Source organism: Bombus vosnesenskii, unplaced genomic scaffold (assembly GCF_011952255.1).
Source record: "Bombus vosnesenskii isolate JDL3184/JDL3185 unplaced genomic scaffold, Bvos_JDL3184-5_v1.1 scf7180000013293, whole genome shotgun sequence".
Taxonomy (NCBI): Eukaryota; Metazoa; Arthropoda; class Insecta; order Hymenoptera; family Apidae; genus Bombus; species Bombus vosnesenskii.
Genome location: NW_022882944.1, coordinates 2863474 through 2890375, shown reverse-complemented (window position 1 = coordinate 2890375; position 26902 = coordinate 2863474). Strand labels below are relative to the sequence as shown.

Below are 26902 nucleotides of genomic sequence, written 5' to 3'. Positions count from 1 at the left end.
GTAGAAGAGTAGGGAGACTATAAATAGTAATACGTTCACAAGTACCATCTCTTTCAATAGTTTCAGTCTTCCAGACACGACACGTTCATGCATCATGTTGATCCATTCGTTACTCGCGTCCATCGTTTTTCTTTCCGGATCTTTGACAGTTTTCTGTCGCGATCCAAAGCCAGACGGTAAGCAGAATTTTTCTTCATTCTCCTATTCCTATAATCGTCATATAATATGTTAAATATAATTGCAATAAGAAAAGATTAAAAAATGGAAATTTGAACAGCGTTTCAGAACACTTTGGGTCACATTAAGCCTCAGACTTCACCGGAAGTGCAGGCTGAGGCTGCCAGAGGTGTTGCTGAAAGATTATTGGGACACGAACGAGCTGCAAAATTCCTAATGGTCGTGAATCCTGATCTTGGTCCTACTGGACTAGATACCTTCTTGGTAAATCGTATATCACGTTATAATTGTGTAAACAGATAAGCACAGTGCCGTGAATAATTGTAAATTCAATTCTGTTTCTAGATTTTTCACAATATCGAAACAATAGTTGACAGGATCGTTCATATAATTTCATGTTATGATACAAACCGAAACTGAAGATACAACAAACGAAAATTTTCTTCTTTTGAACTCTGGAAGAAATTACGTTTTCCTGTAAACTTGTGTTCTCGGCTGTGAAAAGAACATAATTCTCGTTCAATATTTGGCGCATTTTTCTTTACTTCTGATTGCTTTCGTTAATCATAGTGTTAGGTACACTATCCAATAATTTTTTTAACCAGTTAACTGCGGAATTTAGTTTTGGGAATCTCTCGTGGTATTAGGTCGTGGAGTGCGTAGATAAATACAAGCGATGACGAGTATATTCGTCAAACGCAGTTAATCGGTTAAAGTTTCGTTTTGAATATTCATCTACCCGGGTTTTATGCTTTTCTTTACGTTCAACAATATTTTCCATAGGTAGCTTCTTCTGATCGTAAACTGTTTTTGCTAGAATTCTTCGCAGGTACTCAATCGGATTTAGATCAGGATTGAGCGATGATCATGATAATAATCCTACTTCAAAATCTTGATCCACGTTTTTGTAGTAGCTGCCTTCTTGAATAGGGGCATGGTCTTGTTGAAAAATTACCTTTTTGTCGTCTATTTCAGTTACAGAAGGGCAATAATTCGCCATGTAAGATCTCGTGATACCCTATAGCGTTCAATTTGTCTTTAGAAAAACGAGTTCACGTAACGTATCCAGACACGAGCAATGTTTTCCTGGAAATATCGAAGAAATAATGCAAAACAGTCGTTTTGATTTATAATTATTCACAGCACTAAATATGAATAGATATTTGTGTCCGTAAGCTCTCAAGTTTGATAGAGACCTCGAGCTTGCACTTGACACTGTATGACCTTATTAGTATAAATATATAGATATACAGGGTGGTTGGTAACTGGTAGTACAAGCGGAAAGGAGGTGATTCTACGCGAAAAAATAGGTCGAAAATATAGAATACAAATTTTTCGTTTGAGGCTTCGTTTTCGAGAAAATCGACTTTGAATTTTCTCGAAATTTTTCACTTTATCACGTCTCGTTATAACGGATCTCACTGTAGATCTTTGTCTCGATTGACGTTATTTTTTAATTTTTAAAATTTTTAAATTTTTAAAAATTTAAATTTTTAAATTTTTAAATTTTCAAATTTTTAAATATTTAAATTTTTAAATTTTCAAATTTTTAAATATTTAAATTTTTAAATTTTCAAATTTTTAAATATTTAAATATTTAAATTTTTAAATTTTTAAATATTTAAATTTTTAAATATTTAAATTTTTAAATTTTTATTCTATATTTTCGACTTCTTTTTTCGCATAGAATCACCCCTTTCCGTTTGTACCACCAGTTACCAACCGCCCTGTATATCTATTATCCAGATATATAGAATTCCAGAGTTATGAATAGTTTGCTCTACTATAAGTATTCGAAAAAGCAAAGAATTGCAATTCTTTCGTATCTTCGTGCCTTCAAAAATTCCCATAAATGCATAAAAATCAGTAATCTACTTATTGCGCAACCGCAAATTCAACTTAATTGCCAGATCAAGAAAAACTCCTTGGATCAAGTGGAGATCTTTGGCAGTTCCGGCGTGGCTGTAGCTTGGGGCTTGCATTACTACCTGAAAACTTATTGCAACGTTCACATTTCATGGGAGGGGAATCAAATCGAACTTCCTCAGACTTTACCAGATGTTCGAGTAAAAGTCACGTCCAATGATAGGTACGAAGTTTCAAGCAAAGAAGATGAAACCACTCGTAAACCGCAAGGGAAGAATATGATAAGTCATATTTTGTATAAAGCAGCAATTGCTGAATTCGCTGCAACGTCAATGAAACCTATATTACCAAACTATGTTGCAATTTGGTTTCCAGACAAAATATATAACGAACATCTTGAGAATATCGACAAAAATGTGTAATCTTCGTCTGTCTTTCTCTTCGACATTATTTAATTCATGAATTACGCTTGGTAGAATTATTTATATATTATTAGATTTAGAATTATTTAGATTAGATCTAGTATTATACGTATTGCATATTTTAAGAACATCTGAATGTCACAAAGCTAGACTATTAAAATTAAAATTACTCATTAAATTATATTCAATTTGGATCCTAACAGATTGCTGTTGTTTCAACTATGTCACGCTAAATGTAATATGAAAATTCGAAAATTGACAAAAATTGATTTATCTAGTCCTTCTCGTGTAATCAACATTTGTTTCTTTCCTATGCTACTTAATCCATGAATTGCACAGGTTTAGGTACTATCAGAACGTATGCACTCTGGGTTACACTTTCGCATGGTGGCAATGGGATCACTGGGAAAGAAACATCGACTGGATGGCCCTTAATGGAATCAATTTGGCTCTTGCTTTTAACGGGCAAGAGGCAATCTGGCAGAGAGTATACCTCCAATTGAATTTCACTTCAGACGAGATTAATGAGCACTTTGCCGGGCCAGCATTTTTGCCTTGGTAACCCTTACAATGATTTCCGTTACAATAATCGCGGTGGAATCCTGACATTCGTAACATAATTCCAAGTATACTTCTGAAGTATATAATGAATTCTGCAGGTGCTCATTTATAGGTAGACAGCGGGTATTTATGCAAATTTATATCTTTGTGAACATACACAAAAATATGAAAATTGAGTGGCAGCTTATTTCAGTCATAAAGTTTATTATTTCAGCTTTAATGGGAGCTGTAGCTATTATTATAATGAATAATTTTACATATTTTATATTTTTATAGTTTCTGAATTTTGAGATCTTCTATAAATCCATCAACGTCTGCAGTATATTGATGAAACATTTCTTTATCTGTTTCTTTATCTCTCTTAGAAAATCTGCTTGTATTTAACTGTTGATTTCCTCTGAACAAAAAACATTGTAGAATTATCGATAACTTTCTGGTATTTTGGAAGGATTATCTATTTGACGAATCATTGAAGAGACACTTTCTCCGTTTACCTTGACTTATTGTAATCAATAGGTCCAAAGTTTCATTTGTGATTTTCTATATGTCATGGTTACTTATACAATTTCTTCAATCATGAAAATTATTAAGTTTTCAATCATTTGTTGGCTATCTGAAACTTGGTTCTCCACTCAACCATCAAGTCTGAAACTTAAAAAAGATGGAAGAATAGGAAATTAGTTCGTTATTTTTGCCAGAAACTTGATTTTGTAAAAAAAAAAAAAATGGGTTCAGATCAACTGTGCTAAATCTATTAAAATTTAAAATCAGCAGAAAAATGGGGAAGACTTAACATCTTAATGTTTTAGAATTACTTCCTAATTCTTTTTATTGAAACTTAATTTTTGTATTAAAAAATTGATTTAAAAATTGCAGTAAAAAAAAATTTCAAAGTCTCCAATCTTCGAAATTAGTTTCAAATTGCCTCCTAATTACTAATGTCAAAAGAGAATTAATAAATGTGAGAAACTGATCTACCGCAATTTTTTAAACGACTGGTTAGTTGTTCTTCCATGCAATTTTCATTCTAATCCTTTAATTAGGTCTAGAATGGGTAACATTCGAGGTTTTGGTGGTCCTTTAACCTCAAGCTGGCACGAAAGATCGCTTCAACTGCAGCATAGAATCCTTCAAAGGATGAGGGAATTAGGAATAATCCCTGTTCTTCCTGCTTTCACTGGGCACGTACCTAGAGCTTTCCCCAGACTATTTCCAGAAGCCAACGTGACAAAAAGTGCGACATGGAATTCGTTTTCGGACAAATATTGTTGGTAAGAAAAAAAAATTTCTCATCCCTCTGACATCACTTCAACTCTACATTTATTGAATCTTATGTTACATATCTATCGTCGTATTATTGAATTTTACAATTATTGGTAGCATTTACTTGATCTTTAATATTTCAGATCGTAATAAAAAATTGCGATAAACTGTCATCTTTTCTTTCTTCTAAGCAAACGAAATTTTGATAATAAAATAGTTAAGAAACAATAAATATTTGCTTTGTGATATTTTGGATCTAGATATACATAATATTAATTAATCAATGATAAGATGTATTGATACATTACTCAATTTGTATCACCGATTAAATCTTGCTTACTTGCAGCCTTATCGTTCAGAGATAACGGATTGTTGTTATTTAGAGAAAATGATAAGCTAAGCCTCCACTCTTGTTGCACTATAAACATAGTCAAGATTATCATTTCTTACTTTTATGCTATACCTCACTATTTCTGAATGAAGATATAAATCTATTTTCAGCCCTTATCTTTTGGAACCTACAGATCCCCTGTTTCATAAAATTGGAGATCAATTTTTGAGAACGGTAGGTGAAATCTAAAATTCTCCCAAAGGATATTTCCATCTCTGTGTTCGTGGTTTCCAGTATATCAAGGAATTTGGAACCGATCACATATATAATTGCGATACTTTCAATGAAAACGAACCCCCCACCAGCGAACTGAAATTTTTGAGGAACGTAGGACATTCGATTTTTCAAACTATGCTGAGTGTCGATCCACAAGCGATATGGTATCACGATATATTATACTAATATTATATACTAACGTATATCAACATATATTAATAACCTGTTAACAGTTTAGTGTAATCGTTTATTAATCTAATAATAATAATTGGTAATTTACAGATTCGATGGAAAATCGAAATAGGTTTTTAAAATTTAAAATAGGTTTCTCCATTTCACTGATATCTTACTTCTCCTAGTTATTAATTGGAAATTAATTCTGCAGATGTTAAGCTGCCAAGAGTCAGAGTTGAAATCTTGTAAAATGTTTGAAATCTTTGGAAGACATAATAATTCCAAACTTTTAGTCAGTAGCATGTGTAGATATATATTACATTAATAATCTTTTTTATGGGATAATTTGCAGCAAATACAAAGTAGCATTATAACGAAATTTGAAACTATTTTCCGATACATAAAAGTGAAATTATTTTTCAAGGTTAATGCAAGGATGGCTCTTTGTTCATGATGCTGTCTTCTGGACAGAGCCGAGAATAAAGGCTTTCTTAACCTCAGTTCCATTGGTGAATATGCTTAAAACAGACATTTGAATGAACGTTTTAAAAGCTCATACAATACTTATCTTCTTTGTGATCCTCGGCTTTTAATTTAGGGAAGACTGATAGTATTGGACCTTCAATCAGAACAATTCCCGCTATACGGTAAACTAAAGTCCTATTATGGTCAGCCATTTATTTGGTGCATGTTGCACAATTTTGGCGGGACTCTTGGAATGTTTGGTTCTGCTCAAATTATTAATCGGGTAAGTTTTCTACAAAAATGTACTCTCTACAATCTTCTACTCTCAAATTTCATCACTGGTGCACGTACGCCATGTTCTGAACGTTCGTTCACAAAATGGCGCTCTCTTTTACCACCTTACATAACCTTAACACGTGTAAAAAGAAGATTCGAATTATAATAGCAAAACAACACTAAAAGATATGTAACATTTGAAAAGAGTGGAAGATTTCTTCGGTCTTAACTGTCCAAAATTAATTTGTGATAGTTTTTTAATTACCCAAAATTGAATTTTTTTAATGAAAAATTCAATCGAGATTAACTAACAATGAGATAATTTTGTTGCGTGATTACCGATTGTTTTTTAGCGAGTTTTCGAAGGAAGAAACATGGAAGGAAGTACAATGATCGGGACAGGTCTGACACCAGAAGGAATAAATCAAAATTATGTTATTTACGAGTTGATGAACGAGATGGCTTATCGTCAAGAACCTGTCAATTTGGATAATTGGTGGACAAATATCTATTAATTTTTTCATTAGAAAAATAATCGTGTACAAAATTACATATTCATAAATTGTAATATTCACTGTTTCAGGTTCGAAGATTATGCTAGTCGAAGATATGGAGCATGGAATGAGTACGCGGTTGCAGCATGGAAGAATTTGGGTAGTACTGTATACAATTTCCGAGGCATTTCGAAAATTAGAGGGAAATACGTGATTACCAGGCGACCGAGTTTGAATCTCGCTCGACTGGTAAGCTTAATTACTATTCTCTTTGAAGTTCTACCAGATTTTTCCCTATACTGTTCCAAAGCTGCAGCTATCGTAATTTAAAAGAGAACAAAGTTCTGCTAACATAGAGGAAATCATTATTTCATGTATACAATTTCGATAAAAGTTTATTTAATAACCAAAACCGGTTAGAAAATTAATATAATGTTCAATCAACCCATTAAGAGCCAACGTTGTGTTAACTCTTATAAAAATGATCTAGTCTTTTCAATTATTTATTAAATATGTATAATATGGGCCATTGCACAGACTTGGTATGATCCGGAGAAGTTCTATTCTACTTGGTACATATTCCTCCAAGCGAGACATGGAAGACAAAACAGCACCCTCTACCGACATGATGTGGTTGATATAACTAGACAAGCTCTTCAACTAAAAGCGGATAAAATTTACTCTGTTTTAGTCGAATCGTTTAATCAAAAGGATGTGACAACATTCAAGTAAGTTCTGGACTTGAGATTACTGAATAGATTAAACGTTCTATTATCTTCGGTAGATCAAAGATTGAAAGCTCTATTACCTACAACAGATAGTACATGACACCTACCTACAATAGATATTAGATAAATTCTAGCAATTTCATAATTCATCAAATTTCAAAGAGTATCATTTCAATATTATTAATTATTAGATTAAGGATTTTTATGCGTTATTTAAAAGTGTAAAAATAGAATTTGCATAATATGCAGAAATACACATGTAAACTATCTAACGTAAAACAGCTTTGGGGATCTGTAAAATATTCATAAAAGATGTTAAAGAATTAATTTACTTAAAAAGGTATAAATTTGCATAAAAATCCCTAACCTGAAAATGTTTTTGATTCATTCTAAAATTATGATTGATCATATATGTAGATTGCAAGCTGGTCGTCTATTGGAACTGTTCGATGACCTCGAAGCCATCTTAGCATCCAGTGAAGACTTTTTATTGGGAACATGGCTAGAAATGGCGAAAAATCTGGCTACTGATGATGCAGAGTCGAAATTGTACGAGTACAACGCAAGGAATCAGATTACTCTGTGGGGGCCACGAGGAGAGATTAGAGATTACGCGAACAAACAGTGGTCAGGAATTGTCTCGGATTATTTTAAACCTCGCTGGGCTATTTTCCTGGATGGGCTTACTACTAGTCTAACAAAGAGAACGAGCTTGAATATCACGAGGATCAACGAACGGATTTTCAAAGAAGTTGAAAAACCGTTTACGCTCTCCAGAAAAATTTATCCAACAAATGCGACAGGTATAAGATAATTTGTAATCCTGAAATTTTTATAGTTGAATTTTTTCTTCTTATTGAAATTTTTCAACCAGAGCTTTAAAATCTGAATTTCTTAACATAGAAATTTAAGGGTCAAGCTTTCCTTTTACCGTGCTTTTGAATGTAGAAATTGTTAGCTCTGAAATATTGAAATCGCTAATTTTTATACTGGAAGTTTGGAATCAGACTTTTTGGCCATCTCAAATTTACAGTACTTTAATTTTGAACCTGGAAACGTTTTGTTCACAGGGGATTGCATCGACATAGCAATGCGAATTTTATCTAAATGGTATCAACCGTCCATTTTCGATGTATTCAGATCCATGAGATATTTAAATATTATGAAAGACAAAGGAAGAATGTAATATTTCAATTATTATCGTTCAAAGTGATTAAGCTTGTTACTGGTCACATTCATCGTAAAAATTGTTAAAAGTTGTTAGTAAAAAATAATATTGTTGTAAATGATAAAATGCAAATATTCATAAAGGAAACATACAAACTTAATATCATATGCCAGTAATAGTTAAAAGAAATGTATGTATATATGTATGCAGAATGTTTAAAAAATTGTACATAAAATATTCATTATGAATGCCAATGAATCTTTCATTTCATATTCATTAGAACAATGGTTAAAATATCGGAGAGTGAACTTTATAAAGATCGTTATTATTGACAAAAGGACACTCTACAACAGTCGAATAAAATTACAGAATTGGAAACAACAACGACAGATTCGAGCCGAGAGCAAAAAGGGGGAGAATCGTAAATTTGCCTACGAATTATATAAAAAGGAGTTACACTCGATTCACAAATACCTGTCCACTTTACCAAGTACATCGGCTAGACCCGTGAATTATCGATAAAAGTACTACATAGATATATACTTCGCTCCTTGCTCGTCTTCACTGGTCAATATTATGGCAGTAGACGACTGAACGTAATCACTTCCGACCGACCGACTGTTTTTTCTTTCGTCTATTAAAAATAACGAACCAAAATCGTCTATGAGATTGATTGTCGAGAAAATCAATACACTAGTCGAAAACGTCAGCCAATTCTCGCTTCACTTGAATCGCCATGTTGGATTTGGTCACAGCGTCAGTTAACGACCTCTCGCGGCTTCAACGACCGATCTTTCTGTTTCGCGTTAGACATTGATCACGAACACGATCGTCGATAATCGATCCCTCAATTGGCCAATTTATGACGATCGTTTGAAATATTCTCGTCCTCAAATGGAAAATTTACGATTTACTCTATTTAGAATAGACTTTCAAAGATTCGAGATTTATCTGTTTTAGATTATAAGCTATTTAGCTGTCTCTAAATGAATTACTGGATATTTTCATTGCTTTTGTTTGGGAATCTAACTCGTCGAGTGAAATTGACTGTCAATTGAGGGCCAATCCTACTTTACACGTGATTTGGTTTATTTTATTACAAGTAGATTAAGAAACATAGTGCGCATCTAATACGAAGTACAAAATATCTTGTGCATTTCGTAAGAATATTCGTAACGTGTGAGATACATCCATTATCATACACGAAAATGTACCGCCGTGGGTAAAAATGTCATCGAAATCTGAGACATTGAATAACGTTTAGGAGATTTTTATCGACGACGGGACGGTCCGAGAAATATTTCTGGGGATACGTAATATTTTTATTCGAGATCAGTGGAAAATTTGTAAATATTCTCAATCGTAATCTAAATCGAAATTCTCTAAGCACGAGGAGATAATGATGAAAATTCTTATCTTTTTTTTGTGTGTTTTTTTCTTTTTTTGTTTCGCTTTTAGATTATTACATCATGCTTCGAGGTAAAATTTCAAAAATTTTTTAGGGTAGAATCAAGATGGAAGAAAGTGTAAGCTTTGATACATAGAAAGCAAATTGTGTTTAGAGTAAGATTAGATGAAATTCTTCAGCTCAAAATATTACATACCATCAGAAATATCGTAAATATAAGATTCTTGTCTTTTTATTATACACATACCCGTAACAATTAGACGCAGAAGGCCTACCGATGCACCACATGTCTTCCTTTGAGATCTTCCTAGTGCGAATGCAGCGCGATCTGAAGTTTAACTCTTTAAATACAAACAATTCGTCATCCATTTTGCCTCACAGTTATGAAACATCCTCTATATCAACCAATATCATCGAAACAGATATTTTACAATTTTAAGTAGTTTTACTTTCTTCGTCACATTCTTCTATCTATTTATAAAAATATATACTGCACTACAGATTATTTCAAAATTTTACGAATAAATGAAATATTAGCCATCGGTAGACGATCTATTGACGTCGTTTTGCTCTTACAGCTACTGTTACTTGCTAATAAATAGACTGCGAATATTTATACAAATTCATATCTTTATGAATATCATTGAAAAAATGGGAGCTAAGGATTCCAGCAGAATTGTTTTTTTTTCTTTTATTAAACAACGGGTATTATTATTAACGGTTATTTAGATATTTTATATATTATATGTATTTTTGTATATATTACGTGTATTCTGCGTATTTTTGTATGTTCACATTGTCCATAAATGCATAAAAATCCGCAGCCTACTGATAAACGTTGATAACACCAGGAAACGGATGTCTAGTCGCCAACATGGGCATGTTTGTGAATCCTGTCGTTTCAGAAGAATTCGTGAGATCAGGACATGATATGATCATCGAATGTATCCGGTCGTGAGGTTCGACGGTTATCGATTAAATTCAAATACACATTTGTGGTCCCCCGGATATCAGTAAGGTCCAACGAAATCACGAATCTGACTTTGGTTATGTTCGCTTGGTCGCGTGCTTCGCACTATCCGCGAGACTTTAGTTTCTTTTTATATACAGGTCACATCAATTTGTTCGTGGCTTCGTTTTACTTGGACTAGGAAAGACGATCTTGCGATTCGAGGTTAGAACTTACGATCAGCTGATTACATTAGGTAAAATGGTATAATTTTAAGAGGTACTTTCAATTTCATTATATTTAATATTATTATGCTATATGATCATGCTTCTGAGACATTCTGTGTATTAATCCTACCGCAATCGTCGAATTCTTCCACGTATTAATAATGATTCCATCTCAATTTTCTCAAAATCAAACATTTCTTAACGATAGAAGAACACAATGTTCGGTCGAAAATGGCCCAAAGAACACAGGAGGGTTAACGTGCTGTGATTTTCGTTAAAAGATCGCACGATCGTTCTTCCCGATTCCGTGTTGAATTTTTCGAGGATAAATATATACACAAAAGCAACCTACATATTATAGAACTTAAATAAGAATACGTAAAGGAACTGTCATCCTCGTAACGAATAGAGGTTAAAACGAACATAGAATTACAATATTTTTCGGGAACGTCGATACCTAAACCGTGTATTACGAAAAAGACTTTTATCGAATCGCTTAAATCACGTAGAAGTACGAAAATGTGCACGATTACATCACAGAAGAACAGAAATAAAAAAGCTGGCCGAGAATTCCATTCTCGTGATAACGTGAGTCTAAAACGATGTCGTTGTCTCAACAGGCTATTCTTTCGAGCCCCTTACGTTCTAACGTGGATAGAAAATACGGTTAATTCTATCAGCATTCAGCTGGCAAAGTTCGCCCTCTACCTAACGCTACTTACAATTAGTTAAAGTTCGTAAGTAAAACGCCATCTGGCTTCCAAGTGTCTCATTAACCTCTTCAGACCAAATCCTTTACAACTTAAACGAACTTCCTATTTTTTAATTGGAGGTACAAATGAGAAAAACTTTTTCTATTTTAGAAATCTCTTGTATCATTGGGCTAATTTTCTTAGTTTAAAAATTAGTTTACTGAAGTATAGTGTGTGAATTAATTTGTTAAAATAAACTAATTGTTAAATCCAATTGTAGTCCTCAAACTTAGTCGATTAAAATCACAGAGAAATGCAAAACAAAATTTAGAGAATTTTAATTTAAATCGCAATGAAGTATCATCATTGATCGTGGTGATTCAGATTTTTGAAAAATGTAACTTCGCAAATATTTCCAATAATATTTCAAATACATAAATATTCATATAAGAATATATTGTAATATCCTAGTTATTTGCTATTTATTAAACCAAACAGAAGTAATTTTGTAAATATTTTATAACATTCCAAGAGCACACAGGAGATAATTAGTATTTTAAAAATGTTTTACAATACCATACCTATTTAAAGACTAGAAATGAACATCATCCAAAGAGGTTAACAGACAATTGAAAATATATCTATCATATATTTAAGTTCCTTCTTACATCTACGTTCGAAAATTTGGTTCAGCCGAGAATAGTCCAACCTGGTTTTTATTTTCGTTAATTTGACCGTCTACGCTGACAGTTTCATAGCGTTTCCTTAAATTAATTTCAGCTTGTCTTTTCTCCAGCTGTTTTCGAACTGTCGCAACGAGTTATTTCTAAATTCGTTACTTTCAGGTTTCACAAATCGAGGAAGTACCGTCTGACGAGTTTAAGGCGAATTCACAAATGGACGCCGCCTCTAAACAGGCCGTCTATCGACTCTAAATCGTACAGCCGAGTAATCGGTTTGGTACATGATCGATAAATTATTTTATAATTTTTAATATTCGCGACACGTTGTTTTTGAAACGAACTGTCGTCGCGAAAAGTAGCCGTTTCCAAGCTATTTCAAGACTTTCGCTGTTTTTTTAAATTTATGTAAAATTGTGCCATTAAAATATTTTGGAACAACGACTATCGAAAGAAATTTTTTTAAATAATTTCTAGCTGTTCAAAATCCTAAAGAAACGTTCCAAGTCGAAAATATAATATGAATCTTGCACTAGTTAATATTACTACATCATCGAATGTTAAGTCGGCTCATACCGTGTTCATCAACCGATTGGTTGATCGTGGTTTCCTTCGACGTGTTGATCCGATTTGTTTAAAGATATCACCGTTTTTCGACCTCCGTTTCTTGGCTGGATGCTTCCGTCACCGGAGGCAGAGGACTGTCTATGGATATTTGTCTGAAACTTTTTTCAAAAACACAGACGAGAAAATAAGAATAATAAATTATCATACATTTCAATAAAATTGGGACAATGATTTTATAAATAAATGCAGTTGTATTTTAAGCTAAACGAATAAATGATAACTTGAGAGATAGAGAACCACTGTTTCAACTATAACCTTTCCAATTATGAGATACATTAAGGGCGTAAATTAGTACAACCACGAAATTTTCCCCGAAAATTGTGAAATGTATCCAGTTTAGATCGATAAAACAGAACAGTCATTAAATAAGAAATATATAGATAGGAAACATTGATATAAAATACCATCATTCAAGAACAATCAATTAATTTTGGACCACAATCAATCAGGTTTGGGGAACTTGGAGCTAGGATATCGAAAAGATTAAATCGTGAATAATTTACCTGCCGTTTGTTTGCCAATCGTAAGAATCTGGCGCGGAATTGCTTCTGCCCGTTCTCTGAAATCGTTCCGACTTTGCATTTCTTATGGCTTTCCTCCCTGGTGAGGTCTCCTCGGCTCTTCCTGATGAGGATAGTTCTATGCTATCCACCGTTGCATCGGTACCCGCTGTTTTCCCACTTTTCTTCGGCAGGAAGGGATTCTAAACATCAGAAAATAATCCCTGACAATTAGAAAATAACATTAATCAAAAATATATTCTTCAGAACGATCAATTCCGTGTCACAAATCGGTTAAAGTGTTGCTACAAATTGGCCAAAGCGTCACCAGAAATAGAGTCGTGACAATTTGTAGAAACAGTGAGAAAATCAGAGAAAAACGTCACACGCGAATAGATAATCTTTTCATGCTTCGATTCCTCCACTGAACAATAACGTTTACAAAACGTGAGCAGAAATAAAAAGGGCCTCTCGAGGAGCAGATAATCCTTCGAACGTTTAATTCTGAATACCATTGCTCGAACATTGTTCTCGATTCTAAGGGTGGGATTTCAAAGGACCTCTTGCGAAATTTTCGCGAATTTCCGACCTATTTTCGCGAGATCGTTTGAACCTTTGGTGAAAGCTGATAAGAGAAGAGGAGAAAAAACAAAAAAGAAAGATAAGAAGAGGGAGAAAAATAAAGCGAGAAAAACGCTTTACGCTTTTATGACATCGACACTCCACTGGCGTTATTGCCGTGTTTACGAAGCCGTCAACCTTCCTTGAACTCGGCTGATATCGACTGACTGTGCTCGTCAAATAATAAGGCCGGAGACGTGGCGCCGTGGCGAGAGCAGGAGGTAGCTTTTCTACGCTACGGGAGCGGCCAGTATCGCATCATAAACAGAGAAACAGAGAGGCTTGACCTCCCATTGCTCGCCACCCCAAGCGCGAGATCAAATGTCGATCGCAATTGAAATTCAATGGCCGATTCCTTTATCGTAACGGAGACCGAACTGCTTTGAACGATTTTATGATACTCGATGCACAGTCTATTTGTGAGAAGGAACTCATATTCTGGTCCAACAAGGTTTGATTCAATTGTCTAATCCCAATTTGCACTGATTCTACAGCTGGTAACGAAGTTTAAGGCACTCAAAGTCGCCAAGCCATCACTAGAGATCAGATTCCCATGTCTCTTGTGTAACTGTTTATTGCTGAGCTTTTGTGATGATTAGGACTGAATTGATCCAAATGGCTTCATAGTACTCACAACTGAGGTCCCTATAGAAAAAGAAACTAGTTTCTAGATTTAACAGATCGAGGTCACTGAACTACTGTTGTCTTCACCACATTTCCTATCATACTTCATAGATTTCTACTAACAGCCTTCTATCGTGATCGCGATTCACTGTTCCAAATGGCTTAATGTGCTCGATGAAAAGCCTCTATGAGAGAAAAAATTCATTTTCACGCCCATCCGAATCTGGGAGTTGCCTAATCGACGACGATTTCCAGTCTGTCTATAGCTCGCGACAAAGTTTCAATCGTTTAAGGTCGTCGAGTATTTGCTATCCCCACCACACAGAATTCTATATACCCTTTTATAACTTTTTACTGACGACCATAAAATAGGGAGTTCGGAGGCAATAAAAAGATTTGGTACTTACAATAACCTGACTATTGCAGAATTCGGAAGTTTCTGTAAGTTGAGATTCGAGTTTTCATAATCATTTAATAAAAACATTAAAAATCGATTTTTATTATTTTCTAACGAGTAGTCGTACATATCTTCGAAATCTTTCATTCGTTAAAGTTAATCGCAAATGGGAAAATAAGGTCTCACAGTATCCGAACGATATCTATCACTTTTTTTCGTATTTTCTTTTTATCGCTTCATTTGCAGCCACGAAGGATCTATGTATTTAGTCGACGCGGGATATTCGAAGAATCACGAAGAGCCAAGTGAATTTTTACGGTTGGCTGCACTTTAACGGCGAGGTCTACGTTATTCCGACTTTTATCGCATCGACGTACAGTTGGCCATGGTGAAGAGCGAACAATCTCACGCGAACGTAAAGGATCCATTTCCCTTTAATGCAATTATAAGGGACAAGCTGGCAATAACTAGCGCTTCGTCCTAATATCACCCAAACTACGGTGAAGAGATAACCAGGGTGGGGTAAGAAAACTGCCACGGTATATAGAACGGCGCCTTAACGACCTCGAGCATTAAAGTAAAAGGAAAGAATGGCAAAAAAAGTTTTACAAGTTGAATAGAAAAGTTCGTCAATTGGGATCATCAATAATAATTCATCTTCTAACCTTCTCCTCTTAGAGAAATTAGCTGACAGTCGTGCGTTTGTCAGAACCAATTTATGCGCGCGTCTCTCTACTGATATGAGGGTCTAAAACTATCAAAGTAAGAAACAGCTAAAAGATTCGTCGTAACTCTTTTATTGAAAAGAAAGAAAGAAAAATAGTTTCAATAACATCATAAAGTATGTTATATTAATGAATTCTATGATATTATACAGACGATGTCTATGTTGGAATGCTATAGTTTAACATATAAATGCCTTATAATAGTGAATATTATTGAATATCAATTCTTTGTACTTTTAAAAGAGAGAAATGTTTATAGATCATTTAATACGAAGTTTAAATAAATGAACAAATGCATAAAAAGTTGTTAATCTTACATGAAAAAGTATATGTGACTTACGGATGATCTCTACTTTACCGATAGGCACGAGTTAGAAGATATTTAGATAGAACACTCGTGGAAACAAAGGGTATTATAGTGCGTCAACTAAATGCAATTTGTTGCATGATTTTATGTTCGAGTAAAGCGGAACCCATAAACTATAATTGGATTGTCAAAGGTTAAATCAGTAGCATAATACTTCAAACTAGTTGTGGGATTTATTAATTAAAGCCTGATACTGGTTGGCAGATCTGCGCCACAGCAGTTTTCACTTTACGAGCTAGAACTAATCTACAATTTATCGAATATCGATAATTGCTATTCACAAATTGCGAGCCAAATTATTCGAATAGTGTATTAATAGCGCCAAATATAAAATATTAACCTCCTCTTACTATTTTTGTAAACATTAATTATCGAATTAAATTATTTTCTTTTTCTCAACCATACCAAGCAAAGTCAGCGACGCCACGAATCATTCATACATAATTGTAAAATTTATTTTTATTTACATATAATAAATTACGTTAACAAGTTACAAATAGCGGCAAGTTTAAACGATAGAATTCCACTTACCTGGAAACTGTGCTGTTTCAACATAGTTTTGATAAGAATCAACGTGTCGAGTTTGGGTATCCTTGTGACCACTCGTTCTACTTCTTCGTCTGTAACAGTAACCGGAAGTCGACAGTTGTCAGCCTCGCTTGGCAGTGGTTCAGCGCCACAATTGGTCAGCCAGGCATGTTCCTTGATATCTGATAACTTGATTCTCTCAGCTGGGTTTTTCGCCAGCATTTTCGCGATCAATTCACGAAGATTTTCCGAAACGACGGGTTTTTCCGGAAATTTTAACGGCTCGCTGCGTACCGCCGCTTGGACACCAATTATACTCCCAGCGCCATCCCAAGGGATTTTTCCGGTCACTAAACAGTAGAGTGTCACGCCCATTGACCATACGTCACATAACTGAAACACACGAAATATTCGTTTTTAATGCAAAATTATCTTAAATGCTCCCAATTTTTAATTCCACTTTTATTTTACTTTCCATTTATTTCTTAGCTTTTAGAGTGGAAGATTAATGTTGGTATCCCCACTAATTTATTATCTGGAAGCTTTCCATGTTAGAGACTCATAAAATATTTTCACTGGCTCTTTTTACGACAGAGTTGGTAAAGTTTCAACAAAATGTGGATTATAAATTGTTCCGGGACAGCGTGTCATAAAATGTATATTTCATGCTTAAATATTCGTGACTTTCGGAAGAATTGCCGATCATATGGTTGATTAAGATTTTTCTTCAAATATTACGATTCTTCCTGATTGCTCGAAGAAAATATAAAATGTGAATTCAATTTTTGTCAAACCATTGAAATTCTCTTTTATCTTTAGAACGAAACAAAAATTCGAAGATCGTCAGTTAAGAAACTGATTAGTAATTACAGCTCTTGAACAGCTAATGAATTGGGTAACGTGTCACTCTCGTGGACATTGAATTTTCCACAACTCCACTGGCTAAATCGATCGACTTGTCGATAAGGTCACGCGATACGTCCCCGTTGTAATCATGGAAATACACATGAAAGGGATAAAATTACTCTAGTCTACGTCAAATTACACGTTCGGTCGTCTGTATGACAGAGAGCGTAATAATGTGTTGTGATCGTTAATCCTATCTTACTGTTTAAGTTGAATCACATATATATCGTCCTCTTGTATCACCACCGTTCTGATTTTAGCCAAAGATTAACAACCCGTAGCTAGTTTAAGTACGCCCACATTGTTCTAAATTAGGTTAATTATTGGTTATTGAAGAGATGCGAAGATCTTAATTCCATTTAAGTTCGTGGACCTGATCTGGACGAGTCAATGGTATTAAAGACGTTAGAATTGAAGTTAATACTTTTGTAGGCGGTGGTTTATCTGTTTCTTGAAAACTAAATACGTTTTCAAGAGAAATATTATGTTATATTTAATAATAATATTAATGATATTTTATTACGTTTCGTTATATTTAATACGATTTTAATACAACAATTTATCATATTATAATTTTTATGTTACACGGGAGAATGTTAGAAAAACTCATCAATGTTTCAATTTATAGTAACTCGAAGTTTGATCGTCAAATGTAGGTGGAATGAAAAATTAATCGAGTTAAAAATACTATATCAACCGAACTGGACTCGACTTATCAACTAGACTCAAAGTTAATTCAGGCACGATTCAGCATAAAAGAAAGTTAAATTAAACTCGATGTCACAGTTGTTACGTCGAACGTGTCACGGTCAATCTAAGTAAAATGGCGTGGCCCTATGTGACCCAACTTTCTTATCAAAAAGTTTCAGGGTACGTGTAACGTGGCCACATATATACAAACAGCGAGTCAACTATATGTTTACTACGTGTGTGTACATCGTTGCTTGTGCAATACAGAATGCCATCTTTTTTATTTTAGTTACTTATTATTATATTATTATAGTTAGTTATTTAGTTGCACAGTTACTATTTCTTTTTTTCTTTTTTCTTTTTTCTTTTTTTGAAGGACCAATATTTTTTATACATTTTTCAAAAACCTTTACTGATCACAGCGTTTTCTTTTAACATGTCAGAAATCATTTCATTTTCATTCAAAAAAATTTGTCCCACTTACGTAAACCTTCCCGAGTTCACGTTTAAAAGACCGTACTTTGGAGGGTAGTTTCACCCCTTAAACTTGAGTTACCACAGCTAAAAAAAAAAAAAGAAGAAATACGAATCTACTATCTATGGTTGTTTAGTCAGGCTCACATAGTTTCATCCAAATCGGAGCCAGTACGTGGCATGAGTGACATCGATCTTTTGTACTGTTCGTAAAATATGCAAGTGACCTTGAAGTACAAAGAAACGTTTCCGATTGGACAATTAGGCCAAAGCTTGATCATGCTTTTCAGCCTATGCATTTAACGTGGTATTGAGCTATAAACCTATGAATAATTTAACATTTCTTTTTTCGCATTTTCTGACAGTGTATATAATAATTTTAGAAATATACACATACACAGAAGCCTATGTTTTAACACGTTAAATTAAAAAAATGATATCTGTACGAATTAAAAATTTAAGATCCTGCTTCCTTTAAACCACATTTTACAAATTGGTTTTTTGCAATATCTTAAGATTTACTTGTTCTTTGTACGATCGATAGATCTTGTTGACGAGTTCCAGATGATGATGATCCAGCGAAAGACTTATGACACGTTTATGGAACATTCTATTCTTTCTTATTTAAGCAGTTAAGCGAATTCACTTGAGATTCGCGTGTTCGCTGTTGCAGTTGTATTATGTAAATTACGTTACATAATCAGATTCCGAGAGTCACTTTCCTCGTATGTGGGGAAAGAGTATTTCTAGTTTTTTTTTTTTTTTTTTATAAATTACACATTTGCATAAGCACGTGCACCGTAAAACAAATTTCGTCTGTTCTTTTCAAAGTTAGTTTACGTACACTCATTTGCATTTATGCCAAACGTTCTTAATTAAAGTTGATTAACCGTTAATTCCGCGATCATACAGGTTTTTTGCTTGGCATAAACGATATCGCTGTTAGCGTCATAATCTAATTATGTCAATGCAACGTAATTAAGAAAAGGAATAATTTTAGATCAGTTACAAGTTTCTTTTAAAACTAGACAGCAGATGTATGGAATTTTACAAAAAGACACAAACATTATAAACATATTTTTGAGATGTAATCAACAGGACGATAAAAATGCTTAACCCCAAAAGTAAATGTTCGTTTCATCAATTAATTTGATGCTCAACGACAAGGATCGTTAAGTTTCATTTTAGAAAGAGATAAAGAGAGTAACCATTTGAAACAACGAATCATTTTAACTGCACAATTTGTTGTATGTTTATCTTAAAAAATCCTATCAACTATGAGCAAATGAAAAGAAAACAATTTTGAGAGTAAGCGTTGTCGTACTGCGAAATAATGTTTGTTATTCAAATGCGTGCAAAATACGACATTTAAAATGCAAATTATTTGTTATTTTATTTAAAGTAGCCAATTCTCTACGTAACAATAGCCTCTATTTCAAATAAGATTTGCACGGAAAATTCATTTCGAATCTCATTTATCTCGTTTCAAATAGAGTATCACATACTTCGCACTTAATTCTTAAAATTTACTACAAAACCAATTTTAACAGCTATTTAATAAAAATCGTCCTAGAAGGTTTCTAGGGAATGACCCAATAAAATTACACCAAATCCTACTACGAACAACCGAAAATGTGACTTATCATATCCTTTTTCCTATGTTCACTTGCTAAAGAAGATCAGTCATGGATGTCCTCCATTTACGATCACAATTGTGGCATCGCGAAATTCAAGCGGAACGGTGGCACCCAAGGATACCGACACGACTGAACAGAGAGAAAGAAAGAGAGAGAGAGAGAGACAGAGCAGGCGTCATAATTCTCCGCCGCCTATAAATACGGGGCGAAATTGAAAATCGATCAGACGATAGCCTCGTACGCCGATGGTACTTACCGTTCCAGAATAATGGGCGCCAGGCATGGTTGTTTCGGGTGCCGCGAACGCTGGAGTCCCGGCTGGTCCGGACAATAATTCTCCGGATGCTCTCAGTTCCGCGCTGACACCTAAATCCGCGATCTTGATGCGACCGTCGCTATCTACCAACAGGTTGCTCGGCTTTATGTCACGATGGACTATCCTCTGGTAGTGCACTAAACAGCAACAACAACAGCGACAATGCAAGGTCAATGAACTTTAAGAACACCCACACGATATACTAAATATAATTATTATAATTATTAAATATAATTATTAACCCACTGTCGGCGAAGCGTCGCCTCACAGAAGCCTATTTGAAGTTTATCAGTCCAGTTGCATCCAAGCGCGGATGCGACTAATCCGCGCACTGCGACTGTCTTCTATCATTTTGCTTTTTTTTATTTCCATTTTAATCCAAATAATTTTTACCTTTTTCCTCTGTTATAAAGAATGTAAGATGCGATGTTTGCGAAGTAACATTGAACAGTAAATAATTTTCCATAAACTCCATGAAGAATTCGGATGTCGTTTACTGCACCTACGAGCGACCGCGCGCGGTGATAGGGACCAGTCGTGTTAGGTAGAGCCACGAAGCAAATGAGTTAGACACGGCGATACGTTTACGCCACAATCGTATTCCAATTGTCGATGTACGAAGCGCGAAGTAAAATACATTTTGTATCGCTATGAAAATATCAAAAGATGACGAGGAGGCATTGACTCATCACCACGTTTCATTGTATCGCTGTAGTCTGCGTCTCGCCACTGATGTCGTGTTATGACGCGAGGTTACAACGTACTGACATAATGTTAACGCCAATCGTCACGACGAAGACGGTTTCGCTGCGGTTTCGTGGACAGGTGTGCGTTACAATGACCGCCGAATGGAAGCTTCAAGCTACTCTCAGCATCGTTGCATCTAATACGAGTGTACGAGGCTTGACCTCGTGGACTGTGGGCCTGAGCCTCGTTTCTATTGAACCGACGTCGAGCAACTTTCTGTTGTTGCTCCTATTACTCGAAAAGATAGCCGCTTGATCGTTGCTTCAGCGTGGACAAAAATGTCTCTATAGGTTGTGGCTGTTCGTCGGAAATTTCTTGCAACTTGGCACGGGCAGCAACAAGAGGTGACAAAAGGTTGCTCGATGTTGCTTCGGTAGAGACGAGGCTTTAAATTGCAGATTTTTATGCATCCATGAATAATTTGAATGTGTAAAAATATTCAGAGAATGTATTCTGTAAAAGAGCAGACAAAACATGCAACGTAAACTTCTGACTATATTATGTACGCGTGAAAGAAATCTGGTTTCGCTTCTTTAGTATTCACAACAATATAAATTTGCATAAGAATTCGTGATCTAACAAAACAATGAAAATAGTTCTTGTACGAAACTATCTTTCGAGGCTTATTTTTCAAGTTACAAATAATTGTGTTACGCGCTAAGATTAAAGTATTTGATAAAGTAACAATGTGACATATTTGAATAAATAACAAAATAAAACATTTGAAGCATTTTTACCAAATTTACTTAAATTTAAATTGTTTCTTAGATTCTCTGTGGTTAGCCAACGTATTTAATTAAGTCTTCGTAAATGACTTACGATACTCGACGCCCATTACAACGTCACGAAAATTCTTCCTGGCAGTCTCCTCGTCGAGTGGTTTATCGGTAGGCACCTGAAGTACCTCGCCCCTCTGGACCAATTCGAAAACAAGGTAAAGGTTGTCCTCGTCCGGATCGTCGAGAACCTCCACCAGTTTCACGACATTTAGGTGATCCAATTTCTTCAACAACGCGATCTCCCTGTAGACCTTCGCCAAAGGGTTAGCCGCACCCTTCTTTCCCGGAGCCATTCTACCGAAGATTCCCGCCTTCTTCATCAGTTTCTTCTTGCTGAGAATCTTCATCGCGTAGTGAGTCTCGTCCTCCTCGTTGTAAACTAGCTTTACGATCCCGTAGGAACCCTATAACATGAGAAATAAAAAAAAAAAAAAAAAAGAAAGAAAGGATATGAGATCGTCGACACTAAAAAATACCTGGAAATGGAAGAATTTAAATTTAGCCGAATTTCTTTTTATTTGACACGGTTTTACTGTTGCAGAGGATCGTACGCAGTTCTATGCTACGAAAAGACACGTTCTTTTTATTTTAGCCAATCGATGGATGATTATTCAAAGATTCTGGAAATAGAAGGATTAAAATTTTAAAAGAATCTTAAAGAACTGACACAGTTTTTTTTTATTGTTGCAGGTATAATTATGGTTCTGTGTTTCGATAATCGTTTGTCTTCTTAGTAAATTGACATGTAAATATTACAAATTCTTGGAACAAATTTCTCCTGGTTTGACACAGTTTTATTGTTGCGAAGAATTATACAACTCTGTGAAACTTGTTTCTTTTTTTTTTTTAGTAGACTGATAAGAAATTATTAAAAACTTCTGGAAATGACAGGATTCGAATTTAAAGGAATTTGAATATTTTCGCGTCTCCGAGGGGCAGGTTAAAGAAAATATTTACAGTCAGTAAATTGAAAGACAATTATTGCGAGTGCTTTAACCAATTATTTTTTAATTTCTTGGAACGAAAGGACTAGAATTTAAACAAATTTTCTTTAATTTAACAATTCTATTCTATTACTGCAGAATTTTCATTTTAGTTGTGTACTTCGTAGATTCGTTTTGTTTTTAAACGAAACCCAAAGAAAGTATAAAAATTACTGAATTACAAGATAGTTCCTGAAAATTTCGTAATTTACTCTTTCAAAATTCCTGGAGAAGGAGGAACTTAAGTTTAAACGAATGTCATTTCGCTTTCACTTCACACAGCAATTCATACATTTTCGCGAGAAATCTAAAGAAATTACATTTCTTTAACAGGTTGACAGTTAATTATAAAAAATTCCTAATTAGAAAAAACAATCTCCTCTATTTGAATATCGCATTCACGAAATAAAAAAAAAAAAAAAAAAAAGAAAACGTAGTTTGTAAGACAATACGAGTTCATTAAAGTTAAATTCCCGTCTTGTCGACGTCCACAGAAACTTTCTTTTCACACCATCTTTCTTTTACCCTTCGTTATTTCTTCTCCCATGGGAAAATCAAAAGAAAGAAACTAAAAAAGAAAAAAAAAAAAAAGAAAAACAAGATACATCTTCCGGTAGAAGTGCTGCTTCTAATGGAAAGCACACGATGTACCTACACGTTCCGTAAACTTTGTACAATATTTTTTCATTTCCTTTATTTCACGGTTGTCGCGCATGATGTTTCCTCGGGATTAGAAAGATAGCGGTTGCAGCCTCAAAAGTAGATGTCGACGAAAAACGAACATTGGACAGAAAAAAAAAACGACAAAACACAATTGTTTTGCACGAACCTTCATCAAATTACCAGTAACGTTGTTGTTTAACTTTCACGATATTGTAGCTGTTGTCTCGCAAGATTTTTATTCGCCGCTACCTTTTCTAGTTGGCTGTTGCCTCTTTGGTTTGACTTTTATGGCGCAGAAAACCATGGTACGTTCGAAACAGTGGCTTTCAATTTTCGATATTAATTACACTCGCAATTAACGATTTCTGGAAATTCTGCCGTACGTGCGGTCCTTCGTAAAGCCACAGGGTAACCAAAAATTGGATTTTAGTGATAATCGTAGCAAGACATCCTAAATTCATCGGAGAAGCTCAAGTGCTTTTGATTGCTTTGGAAATTTTTTTTGGGGGGGGGGGGATGATAAGAAATTGAAGGTTTTTAAATTTACAGTTTCCAATTTCCAACACTTAGAACGACCAGTTCTTGGAAATTTTAAAGCCATTGTTAACTAAAATTGATATTGCAATTTCTTCCTTTCAGAATCCTTTTTACTCCTTTTGGAAATTTTCGATAATAAATTTAAATTTACACGGAGCACCCAGTTTTAAATTCTAATTACGTTCAGAGCGACCAGTTCTTGGAAGTCCTGGAGCCACTGTTAAATAAAAATTAGATTTAACTGATGATCTTCCTTTGACAATTCTTCTCATCGTCTCGAAAATTTCTTTGTCGGATAAAGACGAATTGGCGGTCTTGAACACAGAGTTTCAATTTTCAACGTTGATTAATTGAACGAGTGATTATCGGTTCTTGGAAATTCTACAGCGTGGTTGGTAACTGGTGGTGTAAGCGGAAAGGGGGTGATTCTACGCGAAAAAAGGAGTCGAAAATATAGAATAAAAATTTTTCGTTCGAGGCTTTGTTTTCGAGAAAATCGACTTTGAATTTTCGCTCGGTACGCGTGCACTTTATCACGTCTCGTTATAACGGATCTCACTGTAGATCTTTGTCTCGATTGACGTTATTTTTTTAATTTTTAAAATTTTTAAATTTTTAAATCTTCAAATTTTTAAATATTTGAATTTTTAAATTTTTAAATTTTCAAATTTTTAAATATTTAAATATTTAAATTTTTAAATTTTTAAATTTTCAAATTTTTAAATTTTCAAATTTTTAAATATTTAAATTTTTAAATATTTAAATTTTTAAATTTTTAAATTTTTAAATTTGTATTCTATATTTTCGTCTTGTTTTCTCGCGTAGAATCACCCCCTTTCCGCTTATACCACCAGTTACCAACCACCCTGTATAACTCCTCGTAAAGCCATAGATTAACAAAAATTAGATTTTATTAGCAATCTTCGATCCTAATGGAGAATCCTTTTCATTACTTCGGAAAATTTCGCGTCCGCTGGACAGCAGTTGATGCTCGAAGGTTTCAATTTCCCATATCAATCGCATCCGTGATTATCGATTTTCGGATATTTCGTGACATATACGAAATAAATGATCGATCACAAACTACTAAATTTCACGAGTGATTTTCGCATAAAAAACCTTTTTCGCTGATCTAAACAATTTATTGTCGAATAAAATATACATGTTGGCAAATTTAATAGATATAAATAAATAGAAACAAAACGGTACAAATAATACGAGGAATAATCTTTGAAAGCGTTCTCTGTGCAGATTTTCTGTGAACTCAGTTGTTTATCCGCATCTCTTCAAAGTGATATATATCATTGATATATACTACTGGTTTCCGAGAACTCGTAAATTGTATATCGTGTTCCACGAAACGTTCGTAGGAACGAAAAGAATTTCATGAAAATATTCAGATAAACGAATTAAAAAGTTTTACGTATTTTATTCCTCACGGCGATGCTTTACTGGTTGTGGAATAAAAAAAATTTCACTTCTGTTTAGTCTCGCTAAATACGCAGCAGTACTTTATATTAATTGTCGGACATGCTATGAATATTTCAAACAATATAATAATTCGTGAAAGTCTGTAAAAGCAACAGAAATGTCATATATGTTTCATAAATTTATTTTTCATTGCTTTAACTAATTATTTTTTACCAATATGCTTCTTTATTCGAGAAGCTGAAATTATTATTATTCTCTTAATAAACAAGACGATCAATCGATCTTTTCGAACAATGTCTAACTTAAAGTTGCAATTTTTTGTCGTCATTGTACTTTTATCATTCTCGTCGCTCTTGTCATTGATATAATTGACATTTCGTTCGTCATTAACAGCGTTATTATTTCTCGTTGTCATTAGAAATTCCTCTGAACTAATTTTTACCATTGTTCGTATCAACATTCCCAATATCGTTACAAAATAGACCAACGTGGCATAAATATCGCTCCATCAAACTCGACAAGCTCCATCGTACAATGTACACTTGAAATATAAAATTTCCAATTTGCCAGGTTGCAGTTGGCCGAGTATCTGGCAGAAATTTGATCTCGATCTGCACTTTGTAGCTGAGAAAGAGCAGTAAAGTGACCGAGGCGGAGATCGAATCGAAACCGACGTTCAGCTTAAGAGCGTGAAACGACGACTCTCCCCACAGAGTAAACTCTCCTTGCATCCTCCTTTATACTTTCTTAGCTCGATCCTAGAGATACCTGGGATTCACCTCGCTACACCGACGAACGAAATTTTCCAACTTCTAACCAAACCACGCCCCGTTCTGTCGACTTCCGTCTAATTTTCGCGACGTTCGTGTCGTACGGAGGATCACGCACGAATGGAATCCCACGTTCGATCTATGAAAATCAGTTTTTCGTTGTGAGGCAAACGATGGCTACTTGTCGATCGGCACTGACTACTTAGGATCCAGCATAACTATGCATATGGAGGGAGCATGGTTTGGAGGGGCAGAAAATTGGGCAGGAGGAACGAAACGTGCAATTTGAAAATGGTGAAAATTCTCAGTGAAACTGGACACCAAGAAACTGTTAGCAATAAAAGTGTAGAATCTACGGAGATGATATGTCGCAGATTTTTTATTCTTCCACTTGCTCAACTCAATTCAGCATAAAAATAAAAA

At 34.5% G+C, this 26902-nt stretch overlaps 2 protein-coding genes across 4 annotated transcripts in view; one reads left to right on the top strand and one right to left on the bottom strand.

Moving 5' to 3' along the window:
- The first annotated feature begins 54 nt into the window (after positions 1 to 54).
- On the top strand, positions 55 to 8333 carry LOC117232735 (alpha-N-acetylglucosaminidase). Its single transcript, XM_033492334.1, has 14 exons — positions 55 to 176; positions 278 to 441; positions 2088 to 2266; positions 2805 to 3023; positions 4070 to 4297; positions 4791 to 4854; positions 4915 to 5060; positions 5495 to 5579; positions 5669 to 5818; positions 6165 to 6307; positions 6395 to 6554; positions 6843 to 7033; positions 7451 to 7836; positions 8104 to 8333. The coding sequence occupies exons 1-14, from the start codon at positions 95 to 97 to the stop codon at positions 8217 to 8219; spliced, it is 2313 nt and encodes a 770-aa protein (XP_033348225.1). The 5' UTR covers positions 55 to 94; the 3' UTR covers positions 8220 to 8333.
- A 2895-nt stretch (positions 8334 to 11228) lies between these two features.
- LOC117232734 overlaps positions 11229 to 26902 on the bottom strand; it is a 92361-nt gene continuing 76687 nt past the window's right edge. For all 3 annotated transcript variants that reach the window (XM_033492331.1, XM_033492333.1, XM_033492332.1), the window contains exons 6-10: positions 22136 to 22499; positions 20510 to 20706; positions 16550 to 16939; positions 13288 to 13487; positions 11229 to 12882 (exon numbers count right to left, since the gene is read on the bottom strand). In XM_033492331.1, the coding sequence (XP_033348222.1) occupies positions 12801 to 12882; positions 13288 to 13487; positions 16550 to 16939; positions 20510 to 20706; positions 22136 to 22499 (1233 nt within the window). In that variant the 3' untranslated portion in view covers positions 11229 to 12800. The remainder of the gene's footprint in view (positions 12883 to 13287; positions 13488 to 16549; positions 16940 to 20509; positions 20707 to 22135; positions 22500 to 26902) is intronic.